The 26,783-nt window shown below is 33.2% G+C and overlaps 2 protein-coding genes across 5 annotated transcripts in view; both read right to left on the bottom strand.

Moving 5' to 3' along the window:
- The window catches only part of RUNDC3B (RUN domain containing 3B), a 154,097-nt gene that overhangs the window by 70,232 nt on the left and 57,082 nt on the right, over positions 1-26,783 (bottom strand). For all 4 annotated transcript variants that reach the window (XM_042965617.1, XM_042965625.1, XM_042965600.1 and 1 more), the window contains 4 exons: positions 25,643-25,776; positions 14,899-14,984; positions 4,496-4,585; positions 2,372-2,452 (listed from right to left, as the gene is read on the bottom strand). In XM_042965617.1, coding sequence (XP_042821551.1) covers positions 2,372-2,452; positions 4,496-4,585; positions 14,899-14,984; positions 25,643-25,776 — 391 coding nt within the window. The remainder of the gene's footprint in view (positions 1-2,371; positions 2,453-4,495; positions 4,586-14,898; positions 14,985-25,642; positions 25,777-26,783) is intronic.
- On the bottom strand, positions 9,997-10,558 carry LOC102955079 (small ubiquitin-related modifier 2-like). The gene is made up of 2 exons (XM_042977452.1): positions 10,472-10,558; positions 9,997-10,218 (listed from the first exon to the last, which is right to left on the bottom strand). The coding sequence occupies exons 1-2, from the start codon at positions 10,556-10,558 to the stop codon at positions 10,030-10,032; spliced, it is 276 nt and encodes a 91-aa protein (XP_042833386.1). The 3' UTR covers positions 9,997-10,029.

The raw sequence follows: 26,783 nt of genomic DNA, 5'->3' as shown, positions 1-26,783 counted from the left end.
GGAAGGATGGTTAATGACATGCAAGAATCTTCATTATACAGTATTAAGGGAAAGAAGTACTACATGTACATTATAATTCCATGTTAAAGAAAAAGATAAGGCTGGAAAGCTACCCATCAAAATGTTAATGCCTCTAGCAGCTGCTTCTTAAAGGTAAGATTTTGAGTGACTTAAGTTTTCCTCTATCTACCTATCTTTATTTTCTAGTTTTTCTATAATGAATATGTATTACTTACCAAATAAATTTGAGTGGTGATGCACTCAGACTCACCATCAGAATGTATTACTTATCAAATAAATTAAAAGCAGTAATTTTGTTAAGGATATATTTTTACAGTTTCTTAAAATTAGAAACCTAATAAACGTTTTTTTTTATTTGTCTAATATAGGTATATTTTGTGGAAGCAACTGAATGTTTACAATATTGGCTCTTTATGATAATCAAGACTGTTTACATATTTCTAAAAAGAAGACCTCCATTATCAGTAATGCTAACTTATTTATGACAAGGTGGAATTGGTACTTCCCTTCTCATTTCAGTGTCCTTTTTATAATAAGATAGTAGAAATCCCTCAGCGTATGAAGGAGAGGAAGCTAGACATACAAGTTTGGATTAGTGCATCAAAGAAAGACAGTTGCATAAAGATGCGGACAAAAAGTGGTTAAGCAAGTTGGAGGCAGAGAGCATTTATCATTAAACTCATTCTGAGGGGACCACCTGAGAAAGTTCCATCATTGTATTTTTAAGTGTTGCAGTAATTACTATAGTCTCTTATGTATGTAGGAGAGAAAAATTAGTATTCACATTCATCTTTATATTTTAAAGTCACTTCCTAAATCATTACAAATAGCCTTTCTACCTACTTGTCAATGGCCAAACTCCTATGTCCAGCTGTCATCTTGCTCTTTAATTCCAGACCTGTGGCCCACTCTGCACAAACTAGCTGTGTGTTTAGACAATCTACTTAAGCTCTCTATGTTTCAGTTTTCTCATTTATAAAATTAGCTTTTGAGGATTAAATGAGTTAATAGAAGGAAAGCACTTTGAATAATGCCTGATATACAATAAGCATTCAATATTATTAGCATTCTTTCTACTAGTATTATTTTTGAACTACTGTCTTCAAAAATGTCCTGAAATCTAATATACCCAAAACAGTATAATTTTATGCCTGTTCAAAATTCTTGCTCTATTTGGTTTTTAGATGTAAAGTACTAGAATTATCACTTTCCCCAAGTGATCCACTTACTCAAGTTAGAAATCTTGGTACCATAAGACTGTGTTACTACTCCTTCACCACCTAAAGTATCTTCACACTCCTACCTCTCACATAGGGACTTCTCTCACTAGATGATGATTATCCTGGTGACAGGGACTATATTATTATTTTCAGCATTTCATGAATTGCCCTTACTGTTGACATCTGTGTATCCCTGGAAGCTGGTAAAGTTTCTTTCCTACATTAGATCCCCAATAAATGCATCTTCCAGTGTGCGTGTGTGTGTATGTACATTACATATATACCTATAATACTCTCTTTCTGTTTCCCTTAAAGCTTTAGCTTGATCATAACACTTTTAAAGTATATAATCATTCTATTCAGGAAGCCAATTATGTAATCATACCTTCAAAAAATTTACAGATATCATCTGATTAATTTTCAATGCTGGTGAGATTGTAGGAAATTCTTAACTCTCATACAATACTAGTATTAAGATAAATTGGTACAGACTGTTTTAAAAAGACACACTTTAAGAGCCATAAAATTTTTCATTGTATTTGCCTGAATAACTCGGTAAATTCACAGCAGAAACAAAAAGAAAACTGATTTGCAAAAACATTCATTATCCTTTCCTCTATAATGGAAAACAATCTGAATGATGAATTATAATTTTGAACTCTCAATGGACTATTATAGAGCTATCAAAGTTATTATTATAATGATGATAGCAACAGAAATACATGATGTTTTCTAAAAACTACGCTGAAATTACAACTATGTAAAAAGTTTAAACACATTGGAGTCTGCAAATGGAGTCTGTATTTTTGAATAATTTCTGATACTAAAATAAAAGCAATTTTAATCAGATGAATATATTACACAAGACATTAAACTATAAGTTAATATTTATTTTTTCTCTATCTTTTTTTTATTTTAGAGAGCACTCACAAGTAGGGAAGAGGGGTAGAGGGAAAGAGAGAGAATCTTAAGCAGGCTCCACATTCACCACAGAGGCCAGTGTGGGGCTCAATCCAACAACCCTGGGATCATGACCTAAGCTGAAATCAAGAGTTGGACGTTCCACTGACTGAACCACCCAGGTGCCCCTAAATTAAGATTTCAATAACATATTTCAAAACGTCATATACCTCTGGGTAAACTTCAAATATGGTGTGTAGTCTATTACAGCAGGAAAGTTTCCATCCAATCCCTCTCCCTTGAGGCAGAAGCTAAGAAACAAATAAATATGTCACATAATACATCAAACCTTTAAATTGGCATTAAGCATTATAAACAATCTCTGGTTCGAGACATTTGTTTCATCAAATTGCTGGTAAATTTTTTATTCATATTTTAGATGTTACTTGTTACAAATAAACACCTCAATAAAGATACTCTGCGTTCAATACCAATGACAAAGGACTGCACAATACACTCTAACCTGAATATATCCTGCAAAAGAAAAATTTTCTGAGAAATCTGTTCAAACGTTATTTGACTATTTTAGTCTTCACTGGATTTTTAAAGACATCATTAGAGGATTTTCAAATGAAGACTTGTTCATGTTTTCATACAAATTCTTAGATGCCGCTGACTGTATTTTTAAAAGATTTAACTAATTAGAAGATGACAGTTTTTTAAACTATGAGTAAGTGAAAGGGCCTGGGTCTTAGACCTAAAAAGAAAGCTAAAAAAAATCCATTTGATCGTCAGTCAATCCTTTTTGAGGCCATGGCAACAGGAAAGGTTGCTACTTGCCCAAAGTCATACCAGGAGTCACATAAAGCCAGTAAAAAAACTCTAGACCTCTGGTCTCCCAATCCAGTAATCTTTGTTTTGTATGATGGTGTATCCAATAGGATAATAAAAAAAGTGTTTAGTTTTATGGTCACTGTTATTAAAAAAGTACATCTACTAGGAACATAAACAAGAACATTTACAAGATGTAGGTGGATCTTTCAAAAAACAAATTATTCTATGAACTCCTATGTTCTGATTTCTTTGGGAAGTCTGCCTATTGAAATTCCATTTTCAAATGTTAATATCAAGAGTATCTTGGTATTGCTCCATACTTTTTCATGCTTGAATAAGGAGTGAGCCAAAGTGGCAATACTTTATAAGGGCTTTCCTTCATTTACAGAAATATTACTAATGTATCTTTAAGACATTTGCTTTCAGCTGATCATACAGTATCAATGGGTTACAATAAACCAAGAGTTCACATTCTTATCCCAAGTTTTCTTTTTGCACCAAAAAACAGAAATGTAAAGGATTCAGACAGAACCAGCAGGATGACAGGTGAAAAATTAACACACTTAGAAGGATCAAAAAGACAACCTCCATATGGCATCTATCATTTTTGTATTCTAAACAATTAAGCTAATAACCTAATACTACTTTATTAAATTTTAAACAGAGGAAAGTTATAGTGACAAAATGAAAATATTTTGAAAAGGAAGTGATTTGCTAAAAAAAAAAAAAGGTACCCTCAGTGGAAATGAGCAGCATTATATTTCTATTAAAGATCTAACAGTAGATTTTCATTTAAGTTTTATACTTATTTTGTTGACACTCTTGGATTTTAACTGATATTTTTCAATAAAATTGTAATATTTCCATTAATCTTATGTTTGAATTGTTATAAACAAACTTTTTATTTTTAGCATAATGTAAAATCTTAGATCAATTAAAGAATACAAAAAGATACTTCCATGAATATATGAAAACTTACATTTACATTTTTAGAACTTATACTCTTAGTCTGAAATAAATTCATCTTGTTGATGATAGAAGCAAATATTAACAATATTTCTGATGGCCCAGATATATAATATAAACACAAGATACCAAACACATCATGCCAGGAGTTTTTTATTTCAACGCATGAGATCATGAAAATCTTTCTGGCTTTCCATCTACTTTCAGTGCATCTTTTCATTTTATAGCAGTAGCTGAAAAATACTAAGAGATAAGATCCAAAAACTTCCTTCAGGGCTACAAGGGTACATAATCTTTTGCTGGGGAGATATAGTCTAAGATTTGCCCAAACTACAGAACAAACATGTCAGTTAAATCCTTAACTTTGAGACAGTCTCTTTGCTGAGAGCAAACCCAGTTAGAAAGCTGATGTTACTGGAAAGGGAACGACATGAATCAAATATCAATATCCAGCTGTGTGCTTTACTTCTTATTAGCAAACCAAGAATAAAAGCTAAGTAGAAACTGGTATGAGGTAGAATAATTTAAAACCTGAATACATTTAGACTGAGTACCTGAAATCAATGGCATTGAGTCCAAGCAGCATGCCAGCAAGCATATTTGCTTCCTCGCCCAAGACAATTGCTCCATCGTCATAAAATCGCCTATAAAATGAAACGGGTAAATATATAAATATTAAAAACAGACTGAAGTCTCCTCTGTAGAAATTATTTAGAAACCAAACTAAGGTATAAAGAACTAAATTTTATTTATCAAAATAAAAACTATTTGGATCAGCCAATTCTTGAAGATATTTAGGAAAAAAAACAAAAAATGCCGCCATAAGAACAACAAAAAATTATTCTAAGTATTTCCACCACTTTTAAAAAGAACTTCCAAAGTAACTCTTTCAACTGGCCAAGACTGCCTACTCTGTTTCCCTAATAGCGAAGCAATATAAATGTAATCTGAAAGGTGGAAAATTCACATTTTTACTGGTCTAATTTTGAAATTCTGTAGATATCATTGTATACATAGAAAAAGATAAACACACATTGCTTTTCTGTAAGTACAAGAAAGTCCACTTATTAACTAAATGGAGAACTAGAGAGATGTGATCATTAGTAATTCATCCTAATCTTTTAATACTACAATACTGAGCTAGCAGGGTGTTTGCGTATGAAAAAGGAAGTATTCATTATCTCTGACAAAATAAATTATGAATCCACCTCTCTTAATTCTTGTAAAGCTTATTGTTTTGGTTAATGTCAGTTTTTAAAATACTACAATTTTATTTTAAAATATTTAAAATAAGTATTTTGAGAAAATATTATGATACGAATCTATGGCATTTTTCCACAAATAAGTACGATCATTGTATTTGCTTTCTTTTAAAAATAATACTGTGCAAAAACTAGTTTATGTTCAATAACCAGGCATCATTTGATTGTATTACCTATATATATTAGATATAGACAGTGGACACCACTCTGTAAGATCCCACCAACTAAAAGGAAATTTTAGTACTGGAATTTTATTAAATTTTATTAAATTTTATTTATTTATTTTATTTATTAAATAAAATTTATTTTATTTAATTAAATAAAATTAAATAAAATTTATTTATTTATTAAATTAAATTATTCCATTTTAGTAAATGGAATTTGTCTTACTCTTTTTAGTCATGAGTTTATTAAGGCTGCAAAAAAATTTAATAAGCTCATAATCCACCAATTTTGCATAGTTCATAGTTTAAAAAATACTTTTACAAACATATCCTTTGATACTTCTTTAAAAAGTCCATGAAGCAAAGGTGGAAAGAACTATCATTAGTTTCAAATTTTCCACCAAAAAAAGTTAAGAGTTAGGTTAAAACAATTTGCCCAAGCTCATGCAGATAAACTGCTCAAGGAAGAAACATAATTCTTCTTACTTTAAGTTCTATATATTTTCTTTTAAACCTTATCACTTCCTATAAAACAAAAATATTTAAAGAGAATTTAACCTATATTATAGTTCATAAGGAATTTTAAATGAGTGAAAAGTACAAAGGAGAATAAGAGACCTTCTGTCAGATACAAACAAATATGTGGGAAGACTTGCCTCAATAGATGTTTTGTGTTTCCTTGGAAATATGGGAATTGCTTTTATTGATTTATGTAAAAAGAGAAAAACTAAAACTTCCAGCCTAACAGAGATTAACAAAATAAATGGAAAAAATTTCTACATACTTAAGGTTTTCCACAAAAAGGTAAAGATATTTAAATAAATTTATATACCTGAGATTTTGCCACTGTTCCAATAGCTAAAATGGCTGTTGACAAAATATTTTGACTCCGAAAAGAGTTATGATTACAATGGCTCTAGAGCCCAAATTCTGTTGAACACATGCCTTAAAAAGAATTCTGGTTTTTGATAACTGGGAATCACCCATTATTCCTAGTATTTCCCTATATAAGAAAAGGTCTTTTTTTTTTTTTTCTTTTTTCATTTTGAGTCCACCATGCTTAAAAGTACATTCTAAGAGTCAGATCAAAACTATTTCTGCTTATTCCTAATGTCAACATTGTGTTAGGGACTGCTGAAGAATACCAAAAACACACACATATCTCACCAGTTTCAGAGATTTCTTAAAGTCTAAAGATCTTATACAATATTCTTTTGAGGAGTTCTTTGGCTTAAGTTTTACTAATAATTTTTTAAGTAAACCAATATAAGTGAAACACTTGCTATATGTGAAATAATTCCACTTAAATAAAACAATACCTGAAGTGGAATGCTGCATAGACCTCATTTATTATGAGTTTTTACTGAACCAGAGGGGATGGGAGGACAAACGGTAGAGGAAGAGCTACTTAACAAGGTGTCCACTGTATGCTCCACATCTTCACTATTAATGCAAGCTAAGAAAAAAAGTATTTTTCATAAAATACACTTCTGAGATAACATTTAAAAAATAATTCAGTATTCAAAAAATACTGAGTTAAAGTGATCTGAACCGAAAAAGGTATTTTTATCATTTAATCAAAGACATTACTCACATGTATTAAAGAAGAAGCTGTTAGGAAAAATTAATTTTTTTATTCTCTTAATCAAATCAACATATCAGTTTTGACTGGAAATCTGATTCTTGTTATCAACCCTTTCAAAGACTTCAAGAAAACCTGTAAACATCTACATTTTATCTTATAGAAAAACTGGAGCATTAATAAAATTTGCTTATATAACATGTAACAAATGAACCAAGGGTAAATCCTAAATGACTAAATTCAATAATAGTAAGGTATACACTAAAAAAATTCCCTTTCATTGAAAATATTTTTTGTTCTAAAGAAAATAATTGTAGGAGAAGGACCTAACCAAAACAGTACAATGAATTGCTAAAATATATTATAAACACTGAAAGTACCAAGGTGAAAAAGATGTATTAAAACTTCAATTTAAAGTTTTATACATTAGATTGTATCCCTAAAGAAGTGTTACATGTTAGAAACAAAGAAAAATTATGAGCAACTACTGATATTACTGTATCTGGAGGAAAAGCTTCCACTGTAAAAATTTTTTTTCATGTTTATTTTGAGAGAGAGAGAGAGAATGAACAAGTGGGGAAGGAGCAGAGAAAGAATTCCAAACAGGCCCGTCACTGACAGTGCAGAGCCTGATGTGGGGCTTGATCTCATGAACTGTGAGATCATGACGTGAGCCTAAATTAAGAGTTGGACGCTTAACCAACTGAGCCACCCAGGTGCCCTGCTTCCACTTTTTATTAGGTATACTCTTTCCAATCATGTGTTGACTACAAAAATATCAGAAACCAGAAAACCATTTAAAATAACACCCTAATAACAACCGTACTTTTTCTCTTATCATATATAATTTAACTCTCATTGAAATATATCTCTGTAATTCTTTCTTTGGTGTTCATTCTGTAAAACTATTTGAAGGCCCTTCAGGTACTTCAATAACAAATACCCTTTGGATTGCATCCAAAGGAACCACCAGAGTATCATACTGATACTATATAATATCATGCTTCCAATTTTCCTTTTTTGAGAGTCAAAAGTTATTCTACACACTGAAAATGCAATACTAAAGTATGAGAAAGTTTCTCTTCTAAACCAAAGAAATTTCATTATCACATTCTTGCTCCCTTGCCCAGTTTAGTCTCTATGTATGAAATTTTAAGGGAGGAAGTTAGAAAAGTCTCCCTCATGACATCCAAAATAGATTATAGTATTATAAATAAATGTTATATTCCATTCAAAGACAAACTGAATCAGAATGAAACCTGACTAAAAAGTAAATCTCCAAATATCTTGCTAAGAATGTGAGATTCATTAATTATTTTATCAACAAATATAGAATAAGTTCCTACTATGTGGCAAGAACTGTGCCAGGTATGAAAGTTAAATAGTGGATGACCTAAGCATGGTCCCTCTCCATGAAGCTTACCGTCTAGGGGAGGGGACAGGCAACAAACAAGAGAAGAAGGTAATTAGACTTGATAAGTAGGATAAGCAAATAAATAGGTTGTTGAAGTAGAGAAAAACTGAAGGAGAACTCAACTCTGAAGAAAATCACTATTAGGAAAGGCATTCTCAAGGGCTGAGCCTTTATGCCCAGAGAAGTCTGATCACACAGGGCTCTGTAGGCCATATAACATTAATAAAAAATGTGAACATTTACTGAGTGCCAAGCACAGTTACAAATGCTTGATATGAAGAATCTTCCTTAACTTTACCAGCACATATTATGCCAGGGAGGGATTAAGAACTTGTGTAAGACTCTACAGATAGAAAGTGGTGAAACTAGGATTTGACTCCAAGAAATATGTTTGAAGAGAAACCATTCTAGACCTAAGTCGGAATTAACAGAATATTTTTAACATTTAAGAAGATTGGCTGGAAGATAAATGGCTAGAAGGGGGAAAACTGGAAGCGCAATTAGGACACCAATAAGGGAGTGTAGACAAGAGATAAACAAGGTATTTATTACTGTAACCATCATGGAGATTGAGGTAAATAGATCAAGATATATTTTGGAGAGAGGATTGACAAGACTTGATAATTAGGAATTATTATAGAAAATGAGGGAGAAAGAGAAATCAAATATGAATTTTAGATTCTGACTTGATCAACCATGTAGGTAGATTGTGAGACCACTTGTTAAGGAAGAGGTAAAGACGATTAGGGGGGAAAAAAATCTGATCTAAACTCGCTAGCTAGAGATTTAAGTGTGGTGTCATGATCATACAGGTGGTATTTAAAGCCATTCTAAAAATTCTACGAAGACAGAAAGGAAAATGAATAGAGAATAAAGATCACACAATACAGGGCTAAGTCAGGAAATACTGATCTTTCAAAGTTGTGAAGAGCATGGAGAATGAGCTTCTTTTCACAGAGTCATTATTTTATCCCATTCCATCTTGATTTGATGTCAATCAAAATATACCACTGGATATTTAGTACAAAAAAAAAAAAAAAAGGCAATATGCTAGTGCAAACACACCAGCTACTGCATGCAGAGTAAAGGAATGAGGAAGGGGAAAATGAAAGAATAAACTATCAACTAGTACTCAGGATGTGGTGGCACCAAACTGAGTTTTTTAATTTAAAAAAAATTTTTTTTAATGTTTTTATTTATTTTTGAAGGAGAGAGAGACAGAGCATGAGCTGGGGAGCAGAGAGAGAGGGAGACATAGAATTTGAAGCAGGCTCCAGGCTCTGAACTTTCAGCACAGAGCCTGATGCGGGGCTCGAATTCATGAACTGTGAAATCATGACCTGAGCCGAAGTCAGACGCACAACTCACTGAGCCACCCGGGTACCCCTTTCCTTTTTTTTTGAATGTTTACTCATTTTTGAGAGACAGCGTGTGAGTGAGGGGGCAGAGAGAAAGGGAGACACAGAATCCGAAGCAGGATGTAGGCTCTGAGCTGTCAGCACAGAGCCTGACACGGGGCTCGAACCCATGAACTGCGAGATCATGAGCTGAAGTCAGACACTTAATTGACTGAGCCACCCAGGCGCCCCACATTGAGTTTTTTAACACAGAATGTATTCTTGGTCTGTAGGAACAGAGTTCTGGAACAAAGTGGCAGGTTCCTTCTTTAGTAGACACCTTCTGTCTGCTGCTGGAACACATCAGTTTTATCTTCCTCCTCTATTTCCAACTGTGTGGGTATGTCTGTTTCACTGGCTGGCTGTCTTTCAAATGAGAATCTGATCTGCCTTATAGACAAACCCTGTGGTTGACAGCAGGCTTCCATTAGTTTGCTAAGTGTTGTATGCCTCTTAATCTTTTTTTTATTTTTTATTTTTTTGATGTTTGTTTATTTTTGAGACGATGCGAGAGACAGAGTGCAAACAGCAGAGGGGCAGACAGAGGGAGATACAGAATCTGAAGCGGGCTCCAGGCTCTGAGCTGTCAGCACAGAGTCTGACGCGGGGCTCGAACCCATGAACCTCGAGATCATGACCTGAGCTGAAGTCGGACGCTTAACCGACTGAACCACTCAGGCACCCTTACGCCTCTTAATCTTAACACTGCACCACAGAAGCATCCTGACCCAACACCTTCAAATTAATATGATCATTTTTCTCAGTCTTGACTCCTTCCTTGGGCTTTTCATTGACCATGGAGAATTTCAGAGTATCCTCCTCTGCCACTTCACAAAGGAGGTATCAGGTCCACACTGAATGAGCACAGAAGCAAGTACCAGTAGTGGCATAAGAAGTACTTCATTTCTTTTTTATGACTGAATATCAGTCCACAGTATGGAATATATACTGTTTATTCATTTGCCAATTGATAGGACATTTGGGTTGTTACCATTTTTTGGTTATTATGAGTAATGCTGCGATGAATGTCCGTATATATGCTTTTTGTGAACATATTTTCAATTCTCTCGGAAATACATATACACATATATGCATATGTAGATATATATGTATAGATCTATACATAGATCTATAGATAGATACACACACACATACATATATGTATCCATATATATAGGAGTTATGTGCTGGGTCATGTGGTAAATCTATATTTAACTTTTTGAGAAACTTCCAGACTGGTTTTCAAAGGGGCTACATGATTTGTTTCCTTCTGTCAATGTATGAGGATTTCAATTTTTCCAGCTCCTTGCCAATACTTGTTATTATTTGTTCTTTTGATTTTAGCCATCCTAGTGGATGAGCAGTAGTATCTCATTGTGTTTTTGATTTGCAATTCCCTGTTATTGATGTTGAGCATCTTTCATGTGTTTATTGGTCATTTGTACATCCTCTCTAGAAAAATGCCTATTCAGATTCTTTGCCCATTTTTAAATGTTTTGTTTTTGTTTTTATTACTAAGTTGTAGGAGTACTTTATACATATTTTAGATTGAGGTCCCTTATCAGACATTTAACTTTGCAAAAATTTCCTCCCATTCTTTGGATCATCTTTTCACTTTCTTGATGATATTCTTCAAAGCAAAAAGGTTTTAAGTTTGATTATGCCAATGTATCTACTTTTTCTTTTGTGGCTTGTGTATTTGCTATTATATCCGGGAAATTATTCCTAATCCAAGGTCAGGAAGATTTATATTTATGTTTTCTTCCAAGAGTTTTCATGGAAGTCTGATCCATTTTCAGTAATTTTTGTATATGAAATAAGGTAGTAGTACACAAGCAAGTTTTATTAATGTTTTTCATCTTAATAATATAAAATATAAATATTTTATTTATATTTTTATGAAATAAATTATTTTAAAATATTTAATATTTAATATATTTTAAATATATATTTATAAAATATTTAATTATTATATTTTATAATTTAAACAGATTCAGATTCTAAGTCTTTCTTAGCTCTTGAAAGATATGGTAATTTTTCACTATTCTATCTACTTTTCTGTAAGTGGGAAAAGTATTTATCACCTCCTTTTTCACTTTGTGACAGCTCAGTTAATTTTTGAAGTTTTGTTTCATACTTCACTCCTTCCTTCTCTTACACCTACTATAGTATAAAAAAATTATTATTTCTTCTGAGTACAACTTTTGTCATAAATTAAGTACTGTGGTACAATTGTAAAGTAACAAACAGGTCTCTACAAAACTAATTTTATCTCTACTTCATATTTTCCATATTTGTTACTTCAAATTCTTACCAGAATGGTTTCAATCTTGTTTCAAGTATCACATTTGTGTTTTTTAGCTTAACTTTTCTAACTATTTTTCAGTCTGTGGGTAGGGAGAAATTAAAACTTGGAACAAATTAATTCAGTTTCTACTTTACTTCTCTATTTCTCAGTCTTCCCAATAACCTACAAAAACAATTGCCCACCTTTTTTTTTTTTACGCTTGGATTCTAATCTCAACTCTCTAACCTCCCAACTCTGGCTATTTCCCAGTAACCCCTCAATCCCTAAACCAGAAACCCTGCAAGGGTTGTTTCCAACTGCTAAGACATCCTCCATCTTAGCAAAAAACAAACAAACAAACAAACAAAAACAAAAAATAAAATCACTTGTATTTCTCTAACACTACAGAGCCATGTGATGTGCTCCTACAAGATAATTTACTATATTTCTGTTCCCCTACTTCTTCACCCAATCTTATCCTTGGATTTTCACAGATTATTATTCTCAAGCTTGCCTATCTTAGCTCATGTAGCTCCTCCTTCTGTCCTGGGGTAAACACTTGCATCACCATTTTAAAGGACGTCATTACTCTTTATCTGTGAAGAGTAGAACAAGAAAAGAACACTTGATTCAGATACTCTCAAGATTCCTAAAGGACCAGAGATCATTTCTCATTGTTCTACAAGCACTTATGTCAGGGAGCATCCAGACAAAAGGTAAGGTATAACTATTCTTTCCAATAGTTTGCTTGCATTTCACAAAGCTAATCTTCCAAATAGGTATGTTTCAGCCAGAGGTTCACAATCAAATTTATTTATAATTAAGAAGTTTCTTTGGTTTGACTTCAGTAAAAAAAAAAAAAAAAAAAAAAAAAAATAGCATAGTTTTGTTTTGCTTTTAAAAAGGAAGACTTTTTGCAACTGCATTTTTTAACTTCTAAGATGAGAATTCTGAAATAACACCCTCCTTCCTTTTCTGGAAATTAGAGCCATTGTATTAGCACTTAAATACTATGGGTGCGTATATTATATAAACATATATTTGCTTGCATATGTGTAGAAACATTTACTAAGCCATGTTTCTGTTTCAATAATGTATGCTTATATATTTTTACAAGAGTATTTTTACTTCATGGACTTTTTTAGAGACGAATCATTTCCTTTTTATCAAAAAAGACAGCTAACACCTAAGAACAAGCCAAAAAGCATTTCCCTTTAAATATTTGAACTACTCAGTCTAAAAATAATCTATTCAAGAACTATTTCTACTCCACTCATTTGTCTAAGAAGCAAGACTAACAACTTAGATTATCAATGCTTTAATTTCTATTCAGAAGACTATCATAACTTTAATGCAACTTTGCAAATGCACAGGAGATGATTATTGTGTAAACTTCATTTTGATTTCATTGATTTAGGATTTATAGGTTTGATCTATGAGATTCTTATACTACTTTTATCTTCAAAACCTTAGTATCCTCAATATTTAGTATCTTCCATAATTAAACTTATTTACTAGAAATAATAAATAGAAGTAACAAAATTTTCATTTCACAAAGTTCATCTCAAACATCTAAGAGTTCATCATTTCACTGCCCAAGGAATCGTACTGCAATAAAAGAATTCAGTAAGTATATATCAAACAATTATGTGACATGATGGAAGTGTTAGTGGTATGACAGTAATCATTTGATAGTAATAAGTGTATCAAATCAACATGTTGTACACCTTAAACTTCAAAATATGTCAATTATACCTAAGTAAAGTGGGAAAAAAACAAAGCAAAAATGTATCATAATAAATGCCCACATTTTCTCAAAATCCAAAATGCCAAATATTGCAACAGGACATGGAAATTAAGATTCCAGATATATGAGTTCTTTATATATGGCCCTAACTGCTCTATCAAAACTGGTTTATAGTTGTCACTCTTTTCTTCTCTTTCAGAAATATGATTTATGAGGTAGTAATATGTATGGTAATTTAGAAGTGCCTAAGGCAGTGTGGTCCAATAGAATGTTCTACATATGTGCTGTCCAGTTTGGTAGTCATTAGCTGCACATGCCTACTCAACACCTGAAATGTGACATGGCAACTGAAGAAGCGATTTGGTAATTTTATTTACTCTTAACTGACAGTAATTTACATGGTGGCATGTGGTTAGTGGCCACTGTATTGAATAGTACATGTTTAAGGTACTGAAAGTACTGAATATTTTCATTTACAAATACTTTTGAAATGCAGAAAATCATTTTTTTAATAACAGTTATAAGCATAGAGATTAGCAGACCAGAGTTTTATAGGCATGCCTGTTGTCCTAATATGAACCTTTTCTTTTATCATTGTAAAAAAGTAAAGTAACATGGCACAGTATGTCATCTCTTACGTGCATACAACCTAAGAAAAACAACACTAGTCTAGCCTGCCTTAAAAAGACAACTGAGCAATCACTAGTTATATGTATGAATTAAATGAAAGAAATAAAATAAGTGTAATACAGAAAGAGAAAGAATGCTATAGGAATCTGATGGTGAGATTTTTCTTCAGATTGGTCAGGGAAAAGCCTGTGGAGAGAATGGACTTCAACTATTAAAAGTGTGAGAAATAGAAATGATTCAGAAAGATACTCTAGGTATAATGTAAAGCCTGAAAAGATAAACCCAAGAAGATGCATGGTTAGCTGACAAATGGCATTTTCCTGAGAAGATAGTGGGTTTACCTGAGCAGTACAAAAAAGAGGAAATAAAATAGCTATGGACTTAAGAAAGGAATGAATCTTCATCTTATTCTTACTTCTAATCTTTAGGTGATTCTTCTAAATACATATTTGAAAATCAAAAAGACTTTTAAACCTGGTTGTTTTGAAGTCTCTCAGAGCTGTAGAGATGTATTCAGATAAATGTTTTTCCATGAGTGCTACTCTAATCCAGGCTCTACCCTAAAAGGAAGAAGAAAGAATCAAATGTGAAAAAAAAAATTACAAGTTAAAAAAATATTTTGTCCACTGTCATCAAAAATATAAGCATTTTAATATGTAAAGAACAATTCAGTCAAAATATACATTTGATAAAGACTAAAAAATATTTAAGTAGATAAGAACAGGTAGGTTTTGATTATATAAAGTTTGTTTTTTTTGTCATTTGTTTCTCTAAATATATAGGGTACCGTATGTCATACTAATTTTCTATCTGCTGAAGAGAGGTAACTATTAATATTGAGTTACTCGGGTCAGAGACTTTACGTAACTCTTTACTTCAATGCCCAAATCAACATGCTAATTAAAATGAGTCCCCTTATAAAACATGAAGAACAGAGTCCATTCTTTTTTTTTTTAAATGACCATTGCCACACCACTTGTTTAAGAAAACTTCCCACCTATCCTTCCAGAGGGAGGTTTTAGATAACTAATATTGAACCAAATTTCATTACGTACCATGCATCCAAATCATGAGTTACTGAGTTTGCACCCATAACATTCTAAAACTATTACCAAATATTTTAACTGGAAAAAACAAACTCAAAATAAAGTTACACAAAACCATATATTTTGGTAGAAAATCACATAAGCAGACAATTCTGACTAAATGTGAATAATTTAATTTTACTTTTGAAAGGGGTAGTATCATTCAATAGTTGAGACTAGCCAGTTTTGTTTTTGTTTTTTTTAATAATCCAAAGCATTTCTCCTGGACTCTGTTTAAAATTAAAGAATATAAGAGGTCACATTTGTAATGAGAATTTTTTAATTCGTTTGCTTTCATTTTCACGCAGCCCTCCCACCAGTCTCCAGAAAATCTATGAAGATTAATGAGATAGAAAATCAAAACAATGCAATGGCAGTTGAGAATAAAGGTGATGCTAATCATTATACATGATGGTCAATCACCTGGTATGGAGAAAAAAAGCATTTTTAAAAAAGTTTACTTATTTATTTTTGAGAGAGAGAGAGAGAGAGAGAGAGGGAGAGAGAGAGAGGGAGGGAGGGAGGGAGGGAGGATGAGCAAGCTGGGGAGGGACACAGAATCCAAGAAGGCTCCGTACTGTCAATATGAGAGGCCTGACACAGGGCCCAACTCACAAACCATGAGATCTGAACTCACTCACAAACCCTGAGATCATGACCTGAGCCAAAATCTTGAGATCATGATGTGAGCCAAAATGGAGTCTGATGCTTAACCAACTGAGCCACCCAGGTGCCCAGAAAAAAACAAAAAACAAAAAACACACACAACGTTCTTTAGAAATGTCTATACCTCTAGTGAATTCACCAAACCTCTGGATAGGAAAGATCAAAAAGGAGTCAATCTAGACAGTGCTAAAACCTGACCAACTAGAAGCAGCAGTATTGTGAAAAAAAGGAACGATATGAATGTGATTAGCAGGGCAGTCAACTTGTTCATCAAACTCAAAACCCTTTTTTGTTTGCCCAGGGCTCAGTCTATTATTCCTGCTGAGTAAGCCTTGGGGAACCTACAAATAGCAGTGGATGATCAGAACAAAAGGAAGGAAGAAGCAAGCCATTGGTCAGCAGTCTCAAGTTTCTCTCCTGAAATTTCCTTTGAAAGACACAGAGACTGGTAGTGGTGGTTTGAATCAAAAGGCTATGATTTCACCAGAGCAGAAGGTGGGAGAGTTGCCCGCCAGAGAAAGTTAGACACAGGAGACTGTGCTATTGCTAGATAAGAAATGTGGGGAAAGCCCTGCTTCCTGATTTATTAATTTCAATTCATGCAAAACTGGCCTGCACCTAATTTCCTGTCCTTGTATGTTTGTGGAATTCTCTATTATATTGTGATAATACACTGTGCTAATTTTAAGTTTCTTTTCTTTCAACAAAAGAACTTTAACTAGAACAGGAGATAAACAGACTTATAAAAGTTGTTGGGGCCATAAAGTGGGAAAGCCTTACAGCTTGGCTTAATTAATATATGCTTAGCTCTGGCTTAAGATACATTAAGATATTTATATACATTAAAATACTTAATCTTCTCACACAATACTTATTGTGTGAGTTACAATACTAGCCCTACTTTACTCTATGAGGAAACAAAAAACAGACACATTGAGAAGACAGGAAACATCTCACCACCAAACCAACCAACCTAACTGAACTAAAATCTATACACTCTATACACTCTACCTCCTGTTTCAGGGGATAACCTATAATCATTTAAGAGAGTAAAAAGACAAATTACAGAGTAGGTAAAGATATCTGCATTATATACATATGACAAAAAGCTCTCATTTATAAAATACAAATAATTCTTACAAATCTATAAGAATAACTCAACTAAAAATTGGGCTTGCAAGGGAAAGATTTTATAGATTCTACTTCTTTGGTATTTTAGGTACCAAAATATTCAGATGTTTTCTTCCTTTTTAAGTTAGTTTTATAATTTTTTTCAAAGAATTTGTCCATTTCATCTAAATTTAAAAATTCCTAGGTATGGTGACTTGGTTAAGTGTGCTCCTCTTGATTTCAGGTCAGGTCAAGATCTTGTGGTTTGTGAGCTTGAGCCCTGCATCAGTTTCTGTGCAGACAGTGCAGAGCCTACTTGGGATTCTCTCCCTCCCTCTCTGCCTCTCCCCACCTTGGAATAAATAAATAAATCTTAAAAAAATAAAATTTATAGGTATGAATTATTCATAATATCCTTTTAGGATTTTTAATGCCTATAAGGCCTATGGGGTTGGTTGGCCTATTTCTGATACTGGTAATTTATAATCTTTTTCTCTGTATGAATAGTCTTGTTAGAAGCTTACCAATTGTATTAATCTTTTTAAAACTACCACCTTTTAGTTTTGTTGAGCTTTTTCTATTGTATATATTTTTTCAATTTAATTGAATGTTTTCCCTTTATTTCTTTCCTTCTTTTTGGATGTATTACTTTTCTTAAATAGCTTCTTGAGATGAAAACCTTGATCAATGACTTTCAGCCTTTATTTTTTTTTTAATACATAAGAGCCTACGTAAGTCTTTTTTTCTCTAAGCACAAATTTTACATGTTATATTTTCATTACCACTACTTTCCATTTATTTTTCCATTTTAATTTTAACTTCTTTCATCTGTGACTTATTTAGAAGTCCTTCTCAATTTTTACTCACATAAGCATTTTCTAGTTATATTTTTGTTATTAATTATAGCTTAATTCCACTGTGATCAGAGAATACCTTTGAGATTATTTCAATCTGAAATTCAATGAAATGAATTATAACTCAGCATATGATCAATTTTTGGATAAGTTCTGTATGTGTTTGGTTTGAATGAGTATTTTGAATGAATATTTATACATTCTTACATACTTCAGTTCTCTGGTACTACTAATCCTTATTAATATTTTCTACTACAATTACTTAAAAGTCTACTATTTGCATCTCCAATAGATCTGTTTCAATTACCTTGTTTTATTTCTTAGTTTTGGTCATTAGATCTTGTTTCCTGATATGCATAGTGAGCGGTTTTTGATTGAATACTGGACACTGTATATAAAAGTTTGTAGCTGCACTAATGCTACCTTTATCTAGATTTATTTTTGCTCAGGTAGGAAGGGAGTGTACTTAAACGTCACTTTTCACTGTTTAAGGGCACCAATTTTAAGACTTTTTTGGGCTGGTCTTTGTCTGAATATCTCTTACTCCCAAGGTGGAATCTTTCTGGGGTCACAAATAAAAGTCTACAGTATTTTACAAGGCCCCTCCAACTTGTTTGACCTTAAACTCTAACCTCTTTATCTCCAGAACAAAACTGTGAAATCTTTATAATCAGCTTTTTTAGCTTCCTACCTGCAGCTTTCAGCCTGGTTTATGAGACTTTTGCTCTATGCTTCAAGTAGCTAAAAGTTGGCAAACACCTCACAGGAAAACTGCATGTATAACTTCAGACACATCTGTCTACAGCTATCTCAATAAAGTCCTGGTTTCAGTGGCAGGTCCAAGCTCCACCTTCTGTTTCTCTAGCCTAGAGAAACTAAAAGAACTCCCAGCACTCTCTGATTGACTCTGTATCAATGATGTGAACAGACAAATGTCCTTAGGCTAACAGCCAAGATGAAAGTAGGGCTCACACCTCATGTACGATCCTTCTGTCTAGTACTGTGGCCACTTAAGTCCTCATGCCTTGTCTGTTCTCTTATGTCTTAAATTTATTGTTTTGTGTATTTTATCCAAACTCTACCGTTGTTGGCAGAAGTGATGCTCTGATACAAGCTACTCTGTCATCACCAGAAGCAGAAACTGGTTCATTTCTCACCTCCAGGATCATCTTTTTTTTTTTTTTTTTTTTACTTCAGTTACATCCTTCTACTATGACTCCCTCAATGTGCATTCTCCATACTGCACTCAGTTGATCTTTTTGAAATGCAAACCACATTACAATACCCTATTATTTAAAAAAATTAAAAGAAAGAAACCCTCAAGTAGCTCCCCATTGCATTCAGAGTAATATCTAAACTCTTAACATACTCTGCTTCCTCTGCTTACCATTTGAACAGCACATTTCTTTCTGTAATTCACATCTTGGCTCAAATGTTGTTGCATCACACAAGCCTTCCCTACCCAACCTATCTAAAAGAGTGTCCTTTCTTCCACCACTCTGATCACTTTCTAACTTCTTACCCTGTTTCATTTTTTTAAGGCCCCTGAGATTATATTATATATACACTGATTTGTTATAATTACTGAAACATTACACAACATTTGTTCTCTGTCATCTTTTCACCAATGCCACTGTATCCTCAATATTTATTAACAGTTTCTAGCACACAGTAGACAGTCAATAGATACTTGTTGAATAAGTGGATAAAACTAAAGTAGATAAGTAACTTGCTCATTGCCAGTAGGCATTAGAGGTACCAGTGACAAGTGGGGAAAAGGAATGATGTGAGGAAAATGGTCTTTCATAAAGATTCATATGAACTTAGTATTTAAAATGGAAAGAATGTAAAACAAATGGGCAGAATCAGAGTATTTCTGGTTTCTGCCTAGGAAACCATTTTTTTATTTTTAAAGCTCCCCAAGTATGTCTGCCATTCTTCCAGGTTTGCAGCCATCACGATAAAGAATTAGGAATAGGAAATGTCAAGCGGTGGTTTAAGGGACAAGAGGAGACAGATTTGTTAGTAATAGAAAATGATTATAAAAATCATGTCTTCACAAATCTATCTTACTGTAAAGTTCTAGTATTTGATAACTCTGGTGTATCTGTGATTAATAGCCCCACTGTCCCTACCTCTTTCGGTAGAAAATTTGGCTAACCTGCCTCTAAGAAAGAGCAGTGATAAAGTCAGCTTCTGAATAAAGGAAAAAGTATACAAGAGGATGAGACCAAAAAAGACTAGGAAGGATTAGGGATTTCTGTCCTAGAAATGTGTTAAGGACTGCATTCACAGTTCTGACATAGTATAGGTGCTCAAAAATATATCAGATGAAAGAATGCATGAATATATGAATGGCTGGTATGGCCAGCATATTCAGAAATTGGTCCAATATGTTAAACTCAAGAACCAAAGAAATGTACAGAGTAAGCAACCACAAACCAGGAAAGCTTAACTTAGCCACAAACAAGAACTGTTCTTAAAAACAAAGAAAAAGAGGGGCACCTGGATGCCTTAGTCAGGTGAGCATCTGACTGTTCACATTTTGGCTCAGGTCATGATCTCATGGTTCATGAGTTCGAGCCCTGCCTTGGGCTGTGCGCTGACAGTGTAGAACCTGCTTGAGATTCTCTCCATCTCCCTCTTCCCCTCCCCCACGCTTGCTCTCTTTCTCTCTCAAAATAAGCTTAAAAAAAAAAAAGAACCATTAAAAACAAAGAAAAAGAAAACTACATAAGATAGGCAGGAAGGCAAGAAGAACTCAAGAACAGTATAGAGCTCATATGCTGGAATTGCTGTTTCCTCACACAACAACAAAAACAGAAGGAGGAAAAGAATTTCTTGACCTTGAAATCAGTTGGAATACTAAGAAAATCCAATGGAAATATATGTAAGATCAGTAACAGTGGTAACTAAGGATCCATTTAGGGAATTTCTGTCAGAAATCCCCTATTATGCTGATAAGTAATCAGTCCAACAGCAGATGGGAAAGATGGGTGTGTTCAGAAGAGAGTAAAATAAATGCCCTTTGCGATGAAGTTAGTTTTCTAAGAGTGCTAATTCTAGTCTGAAACTTAAATAAGAAATCCCATATACAGAAATCCCATTCCCAGAACCTCTGCGTATTGTAGAAAGAAGAGCTGCTGATACACCTGAGATGTAAAGATTACAGAAATGATCTTTAATTCAAATACTGTATTCCACTGTTAGGCTTTCTTTAAGCCCTGGCAAATAGGTTCAGCTGGACAAAGACTGAGCAAAGAAAGGGACTGTCAGCATTTCACAGATCTCAGCTCAGAGTGACCAAGTATCAGATCTCCCATGGTGGCAAGTTTCTACGATGTGAATCTGAGTTGTACAGTAGTTGTAGGACACAGACAATTCTGATTAAAATCAATGCAACTAAAGTTAAAGAAAGTTTCCATACTGAATTAGTCATTGTTCTGTAAGGTATCTTGTCTCCCAGTGCTTAGTATGTCATCCACATAACCCTAAAGGTGTAATCAAAGTTATTCTGCTTCTTATATAGAATTCAAAAATGAAGATCTGCTTGGTCCCAGGTGTACTGAGTTGCACATTGTTTAGCAGGTAAATTTGATGCTGTGGTTCTGATAAGTTTTCACAAATGTCAAAACTGGATGTGAGTGCTGTATAGGCTAGTAGTTACTCCTGAAAGCAGCTCGAAGTCTCAATAAACCAGCCATCTAAGGTATTTGCTTAATCCTTCAATCCTGACAGTTGGCATTAGCACGTGTGATTTAATAAGTAGATTAAATACTTTGTTCTTCCCACCACAATGAATAAAGACAGAAGTAATATTTGCTTGTAGACTTTCCCCAGCATAACGAGGCAAATTACTGATCTTTCTTTCCCCAGTAAATGGAATCTATTTGAGGCCTGAGCAAACAAAGATATAAATGCCAGATTTTGGAACCTGATTATTATGCAGTGATATTCAACACTGGTTTTTTACAGAATAAATATTAACTCTCTCTGATGGGCAGCACCTTGCTGTGCAGGGCCTATTCCCAAGAGTCTCATTAAGAGAGGTAGTCAGCTGGGTTTTGCATTTATGTGTTACACCCAAGTCCAAATGCTACATATCTAATGTGTGTTAACTTCACAATTACCTTTTGTATTTTGGTATACACTAGTTCTATAAATATATTCTCTCCTATACTGAAGGGGTTTAGAATACACTCATTATCAATTGCTCCTACTTTTAATTTGAAAATAAGAAAATAAAGTTTATGTAACACCTGGGACACTATTTTTATACACTTCATTCATTCAAATTACATCTTGCCTTTTAATCTTAACCTACAGAAGAAAAGATTTTTTTTAATTTTAAAAATATAAAAAAATTTTTTTTTTCTTGAGAGCAAGCAAGTGCAAGCAGGGGAGAGGGCCAGAGGGCAAGACAGAGAGAATCTTAAGAAGGCTCAAAGCTCACCACAGAGTCCCACACAGGGCTTGATCCCACAGTCCTGGGATCATGACCTGAGCCAAAACCAAGAGTCAGATGCTCAACCGAGCCACCCGGGAGCCCCCAATATGATTCTTAAACCATAAAGAAAACATGAAAGGAAACCTGATATAAACTCAACTAAGATGCAAAGGAGAATTCAGATTGTACATTTTCTAAACCTGTAGTCAATCAGATAATTCAAATGTAAATAAATGCATAAATTCAATAGTTTGAGAAAACAGAGGCTAAAGGGACTACTAACACAATATTATAGCTCAGAAGAAAGCCATTAAAATAAAAAAAAAGTTTTAAACATCTATAAGAAAAAACATTTTCAATAATCTAGCTATAATTGACTTAAAAATGAAGACATTTATTGGCTTAAAAAATGTGTGACACAGGAAAGAAAACTGATTCAAACTAATAAAGTTCAAAGACAATGAAACAGAAAGTTAACCATTGCTCAGACTGGCGGCAGTGAAGGAGGCAGCAGTGGTTTCACAAAATGCAATCTACAGCCCTAGTTTTCAAAAGGCGCCAAAAATCACAGCTATCAACTTTATCCAAAAATGCTTATATAGTATAATTTAAAAATATTTAACTATCTTTCTAATTATGTCACTTAAATATTATAAATCTCGTTTTAAAAAACATTCAGTTTATGTATTACAAAATGTTTAACTTTAATATATCTTTATCAATTTTGCTAACTAATAATTTTCCAGAAGAAAAAATATGCTAAATAAAAACAGATGCAGGAACAATAAACTTGGAAACTATACTTCTGAAATATGATTGCTATACTATTTTCATTTATTATAGAGACTTGTAATTTATAAGTTTGTAACTATGAAATAATGAATTGAACTGAATTATGTCTTGATCTTACAATTGTATGTATCTGTTTTCAATCTTTATTTTCTACCCGGGTTTCATGCTGTAACTCTTAAGTGTCAAAAATAGTAAGGAAAGCTAGTATGATGATCCAGTAAAAAAAACAAAACTCCTAAACTAAAGCTGATATAGGTTATATCAGCAACTCAGACCTTTTATAATCTTAAAAATATTGAGGACTCCAAAGTGCTTTTATATAGATTTTATCTATTGATATTTACTGTATTACAAGTCAAAACTGAAAACTTCTAAAATATTAGATAAAAAATATATAAAATTCTAAAATCAGATTTTATATATATATATAATATATATATATATATATAAACCCATTAAATGTTAATGTAAATAACATCTTTTATTAAAAATAACTCTCTTTTCCTAAACAAAAATATTAGTGAGGAAAGTAGGTCTGTTTTATATTTTTTCAAATCTTTTTTTTTTAATTTTTTTTAATGTTAATTTATTTTTGAGGAAGAGAGAGACAGCACAAGTGGGAGAGGGGCAGAGAGAAAGGGGGATAGAGAATCCAAAGCAGGCTCTAGGCTCCGAGCTGTCAGCACAGAGCCTGACGTGGGTCTCAAACTCACCGACCACAAGATCATGCACAGAGCCCGATGTGGTGCTTGAACTCAGGGACTGCGAGCTCATGACCTGAGCCAAAGTCAGTTGTCCAACTGACTGAGAAACCCAGGCTCCCCTCAAATCTTTTTAATGTATGGCTTAATAAACGTGAACTAGGTATCTGCTGCTGCATTCAATCTAAGGTGTTGTTTTGGCTGAAGCATATGAAGGCAATATAATCTAGCCTCACTAGATACACAGTTGCAAAAGGACACCTTTTATAGCCTTTTTAGATAATTGTGGACATTCTCCTTTGATTCTACATTAAAATTCAATAACTGAGAATTCCTTAAAGGCTAACAGCAACATGGAATCTATAACCATATCAATGAACTCTTCATACTGTATTACATTAAACCCACTGGATAAAATGGATCTTTTACCCATGCATGATTTTTTAATTCCATGCAATGATCATTTGGAAAGTTTGAGGTTTGCAGGTTTACCAAATGCTAACACATCTCATTAAACAAGTTAAAATACATTTCTAATATCAACATCATTGTTATCAGAAAAGTCTAAGTTCAAGGAAATTGTTGGTCTTAAGATGGTAAATACAAGTTTTTTAAGATTCTAATTTTTACTTCAAAGTTTTATTTTACCATTGGCAACAAATGCTGTCAGCTGTTTCCCTTGAATTAAAAGGCTTACTTTGTTCATTTTTATTCAAGAAAATTCTACCAAATGCCTAAATCTAAAAAACTATACTTTCTATGCTTTTAAGTAAAAATAGTATTACATGACACAAGTGTCTAATTCAGCTCACAAATTTGAATGGCTACATGAATACTTTTCCTTGAAACAACCATCATATTTTAATATGCTATAAAGCTTTATGTGTACTTTCCATTTTATTACTCAGGATATTAAAAAGACAGGCATTCAATGGCTGAATTTTAATAAAATTAATAATGCTTACTGCACCATCGTGGATATTCTCATGTGAAACAGGCTTTTTTTATTTTGTTTTGTTTTTAAGACTGAATGCAGTAGGAAGAACACAATGATTACTAGTACAGTTTGATGCCACTGCCCTAATTCATACTAAGGAACTAATAATTCTGCCACCATAGCTTCTGTATCAGCAGTGCAAGTGCCAACATAGTACAAAAACCAAGTAACACCCTGGTACTATATGAAAATAGTGTTGACATTATGGACCTCCAGGGTTCTTCAGGACACTGAGGGCCACTGGGTTAGGTAATTCAAGAAATGTACAAACCTCACAGAATAGGAAATATTTTATTGTGCTTCTCAAAAAAAAAAAATTCATAGTGACTAGCTACAAATCCTTTTGCTATTCCTAAGGCCACAGTGAAGATTCAACAGCATTCTAAAATAACTACATGCAATTAAAAGAAATGGAAACAAGCCTACAAAAGATGTTAAACTTTGTCAAGTGCTTAATCCCAACAAAGAAAAAAAAATTACATAGCAAAGAGCTCAGAATTTTCTATTTGGGTCAAAACTGTTTAGGATTAGATTATATACATTGCATATTATTATTTATTTCTTACCTTAGCTCTAGAGGAACTGACATTTTCCATATTTTCAATGCTGCAGATACAATTCTGTGAAACCTTCCGGCAAGCCACTCTGATATAGTCCCAGAAGCTACGAGGACTTTCATAACCAAACCAGGTTACTTGACCTTCAGAAGACAAATTGTAATACAAAATAAAAGAAAACTAGACTAGAAAATTCAAAATGCAAGAATAAAATTCTAAAAAATAAAGGCAGCATATGTACTATAGTGAAAAGGGTAATGATCTCCTTGGCCAAAAGCCTTAAATCTAGTCCTGCTCTACTTTTAATTAGTTGTGCTACTTTAGGCAATTTATTTAATGGATTTGGATCATAGTTTTGTCAACAATAAAATCAAACAAATCAAAGAAAAAGGGACTAGAGACTAACCATCTGGTAGATAGCACCCAGAAAACCCTCCTTATGGTTCTAGTTAACCATTAATTCACATGTCACCGGTTGCATTCTAAACCTTTCTCTACGTAGAGAAACAGATAAAATAATAACACAACCCCTTTCCTCCTCTTCACAAGGAAACTTCAAAGAAATAAAACAATGTGTGGTCTACCCTCTAAGTAACATGATGAACTAGAATCCTGCATTCACTGATCATTCATTATCTACCCAATCGTTCCCATCTAAAAAGCCATCAAGTTTCCCTCTGTCCTTCATCTGCTCTCTTCTAGTTGGCAAACCATCAAAATTCATTCAGGCATTTACCATTATAATTTTTTTCAGATTTGGGTAATTATGGGTCTGTTCACAAACAAATGTTCTTTTGTGTTATCTCCTATTAGTATTACTATTTCTATGTGGGACTCTTCAGTGGTGGATCTGTGGGAGCCATTTTGTATTCTGAGCATTTTTAAGCAGAATGTAAGAGACATCTTAATACTTTCTTTAGTTTTTCTGGAATGATTACTCTTACCTAAGGAAGTTGTTTAATCTTAATGTAGAAGCATCTTAAATCTGTGTTTCCTTATCTATCTATCTATCTATCTATCTATCTATCTATCTATCTATCTATCTCAAATCTTCCTTTCCCCAGTAATAGTTTCTCTCTAGCAACATCAAAAGTGTTCTTGTCAGCAAGCACTGTCTTAGGAGAACTGTCTCAAATGAGACTTCAGTGGT

This window comes from Panthera tigris, chromosome A2 (genome assembly GCF_018350195.1).
Source record: "Panthera tigris isolate Pti1 chromosome A2, P.tigris_Pti1_mat1.1, whole genome shotgun sequence".
Taxonomy (NCBI): domain Eukaryota; kingdom Metazoa; phylum Chordata; class Mammalia; order Carnivora; family Felidae; genus Panthera; species Panthera tigris.
Note: the sequence above shows the minus strand (reverse complement) of the source record. Positions and strands in the feature narration are given on the sequence as shown.

What these genes read in the sequence shown, in the direction of transcription:
- LOC102955079 (XM_042977452.1), bottom strand. Translation starts at nt 10,558, where the DNA reads ATGGTCAATGAAAAGCCCAAGGAAGGAGTCAAGACTGAGAAAAATGAT. An exon ending in TGGGTCAGGATGCTTCTGTG is followed by an intron (nt 10,219 to 10,471) that starts GTGCAGTGTTAA and finishes AATAAAAAAAAG; the next exon opens with ATTAAGAGGCATACAACACT.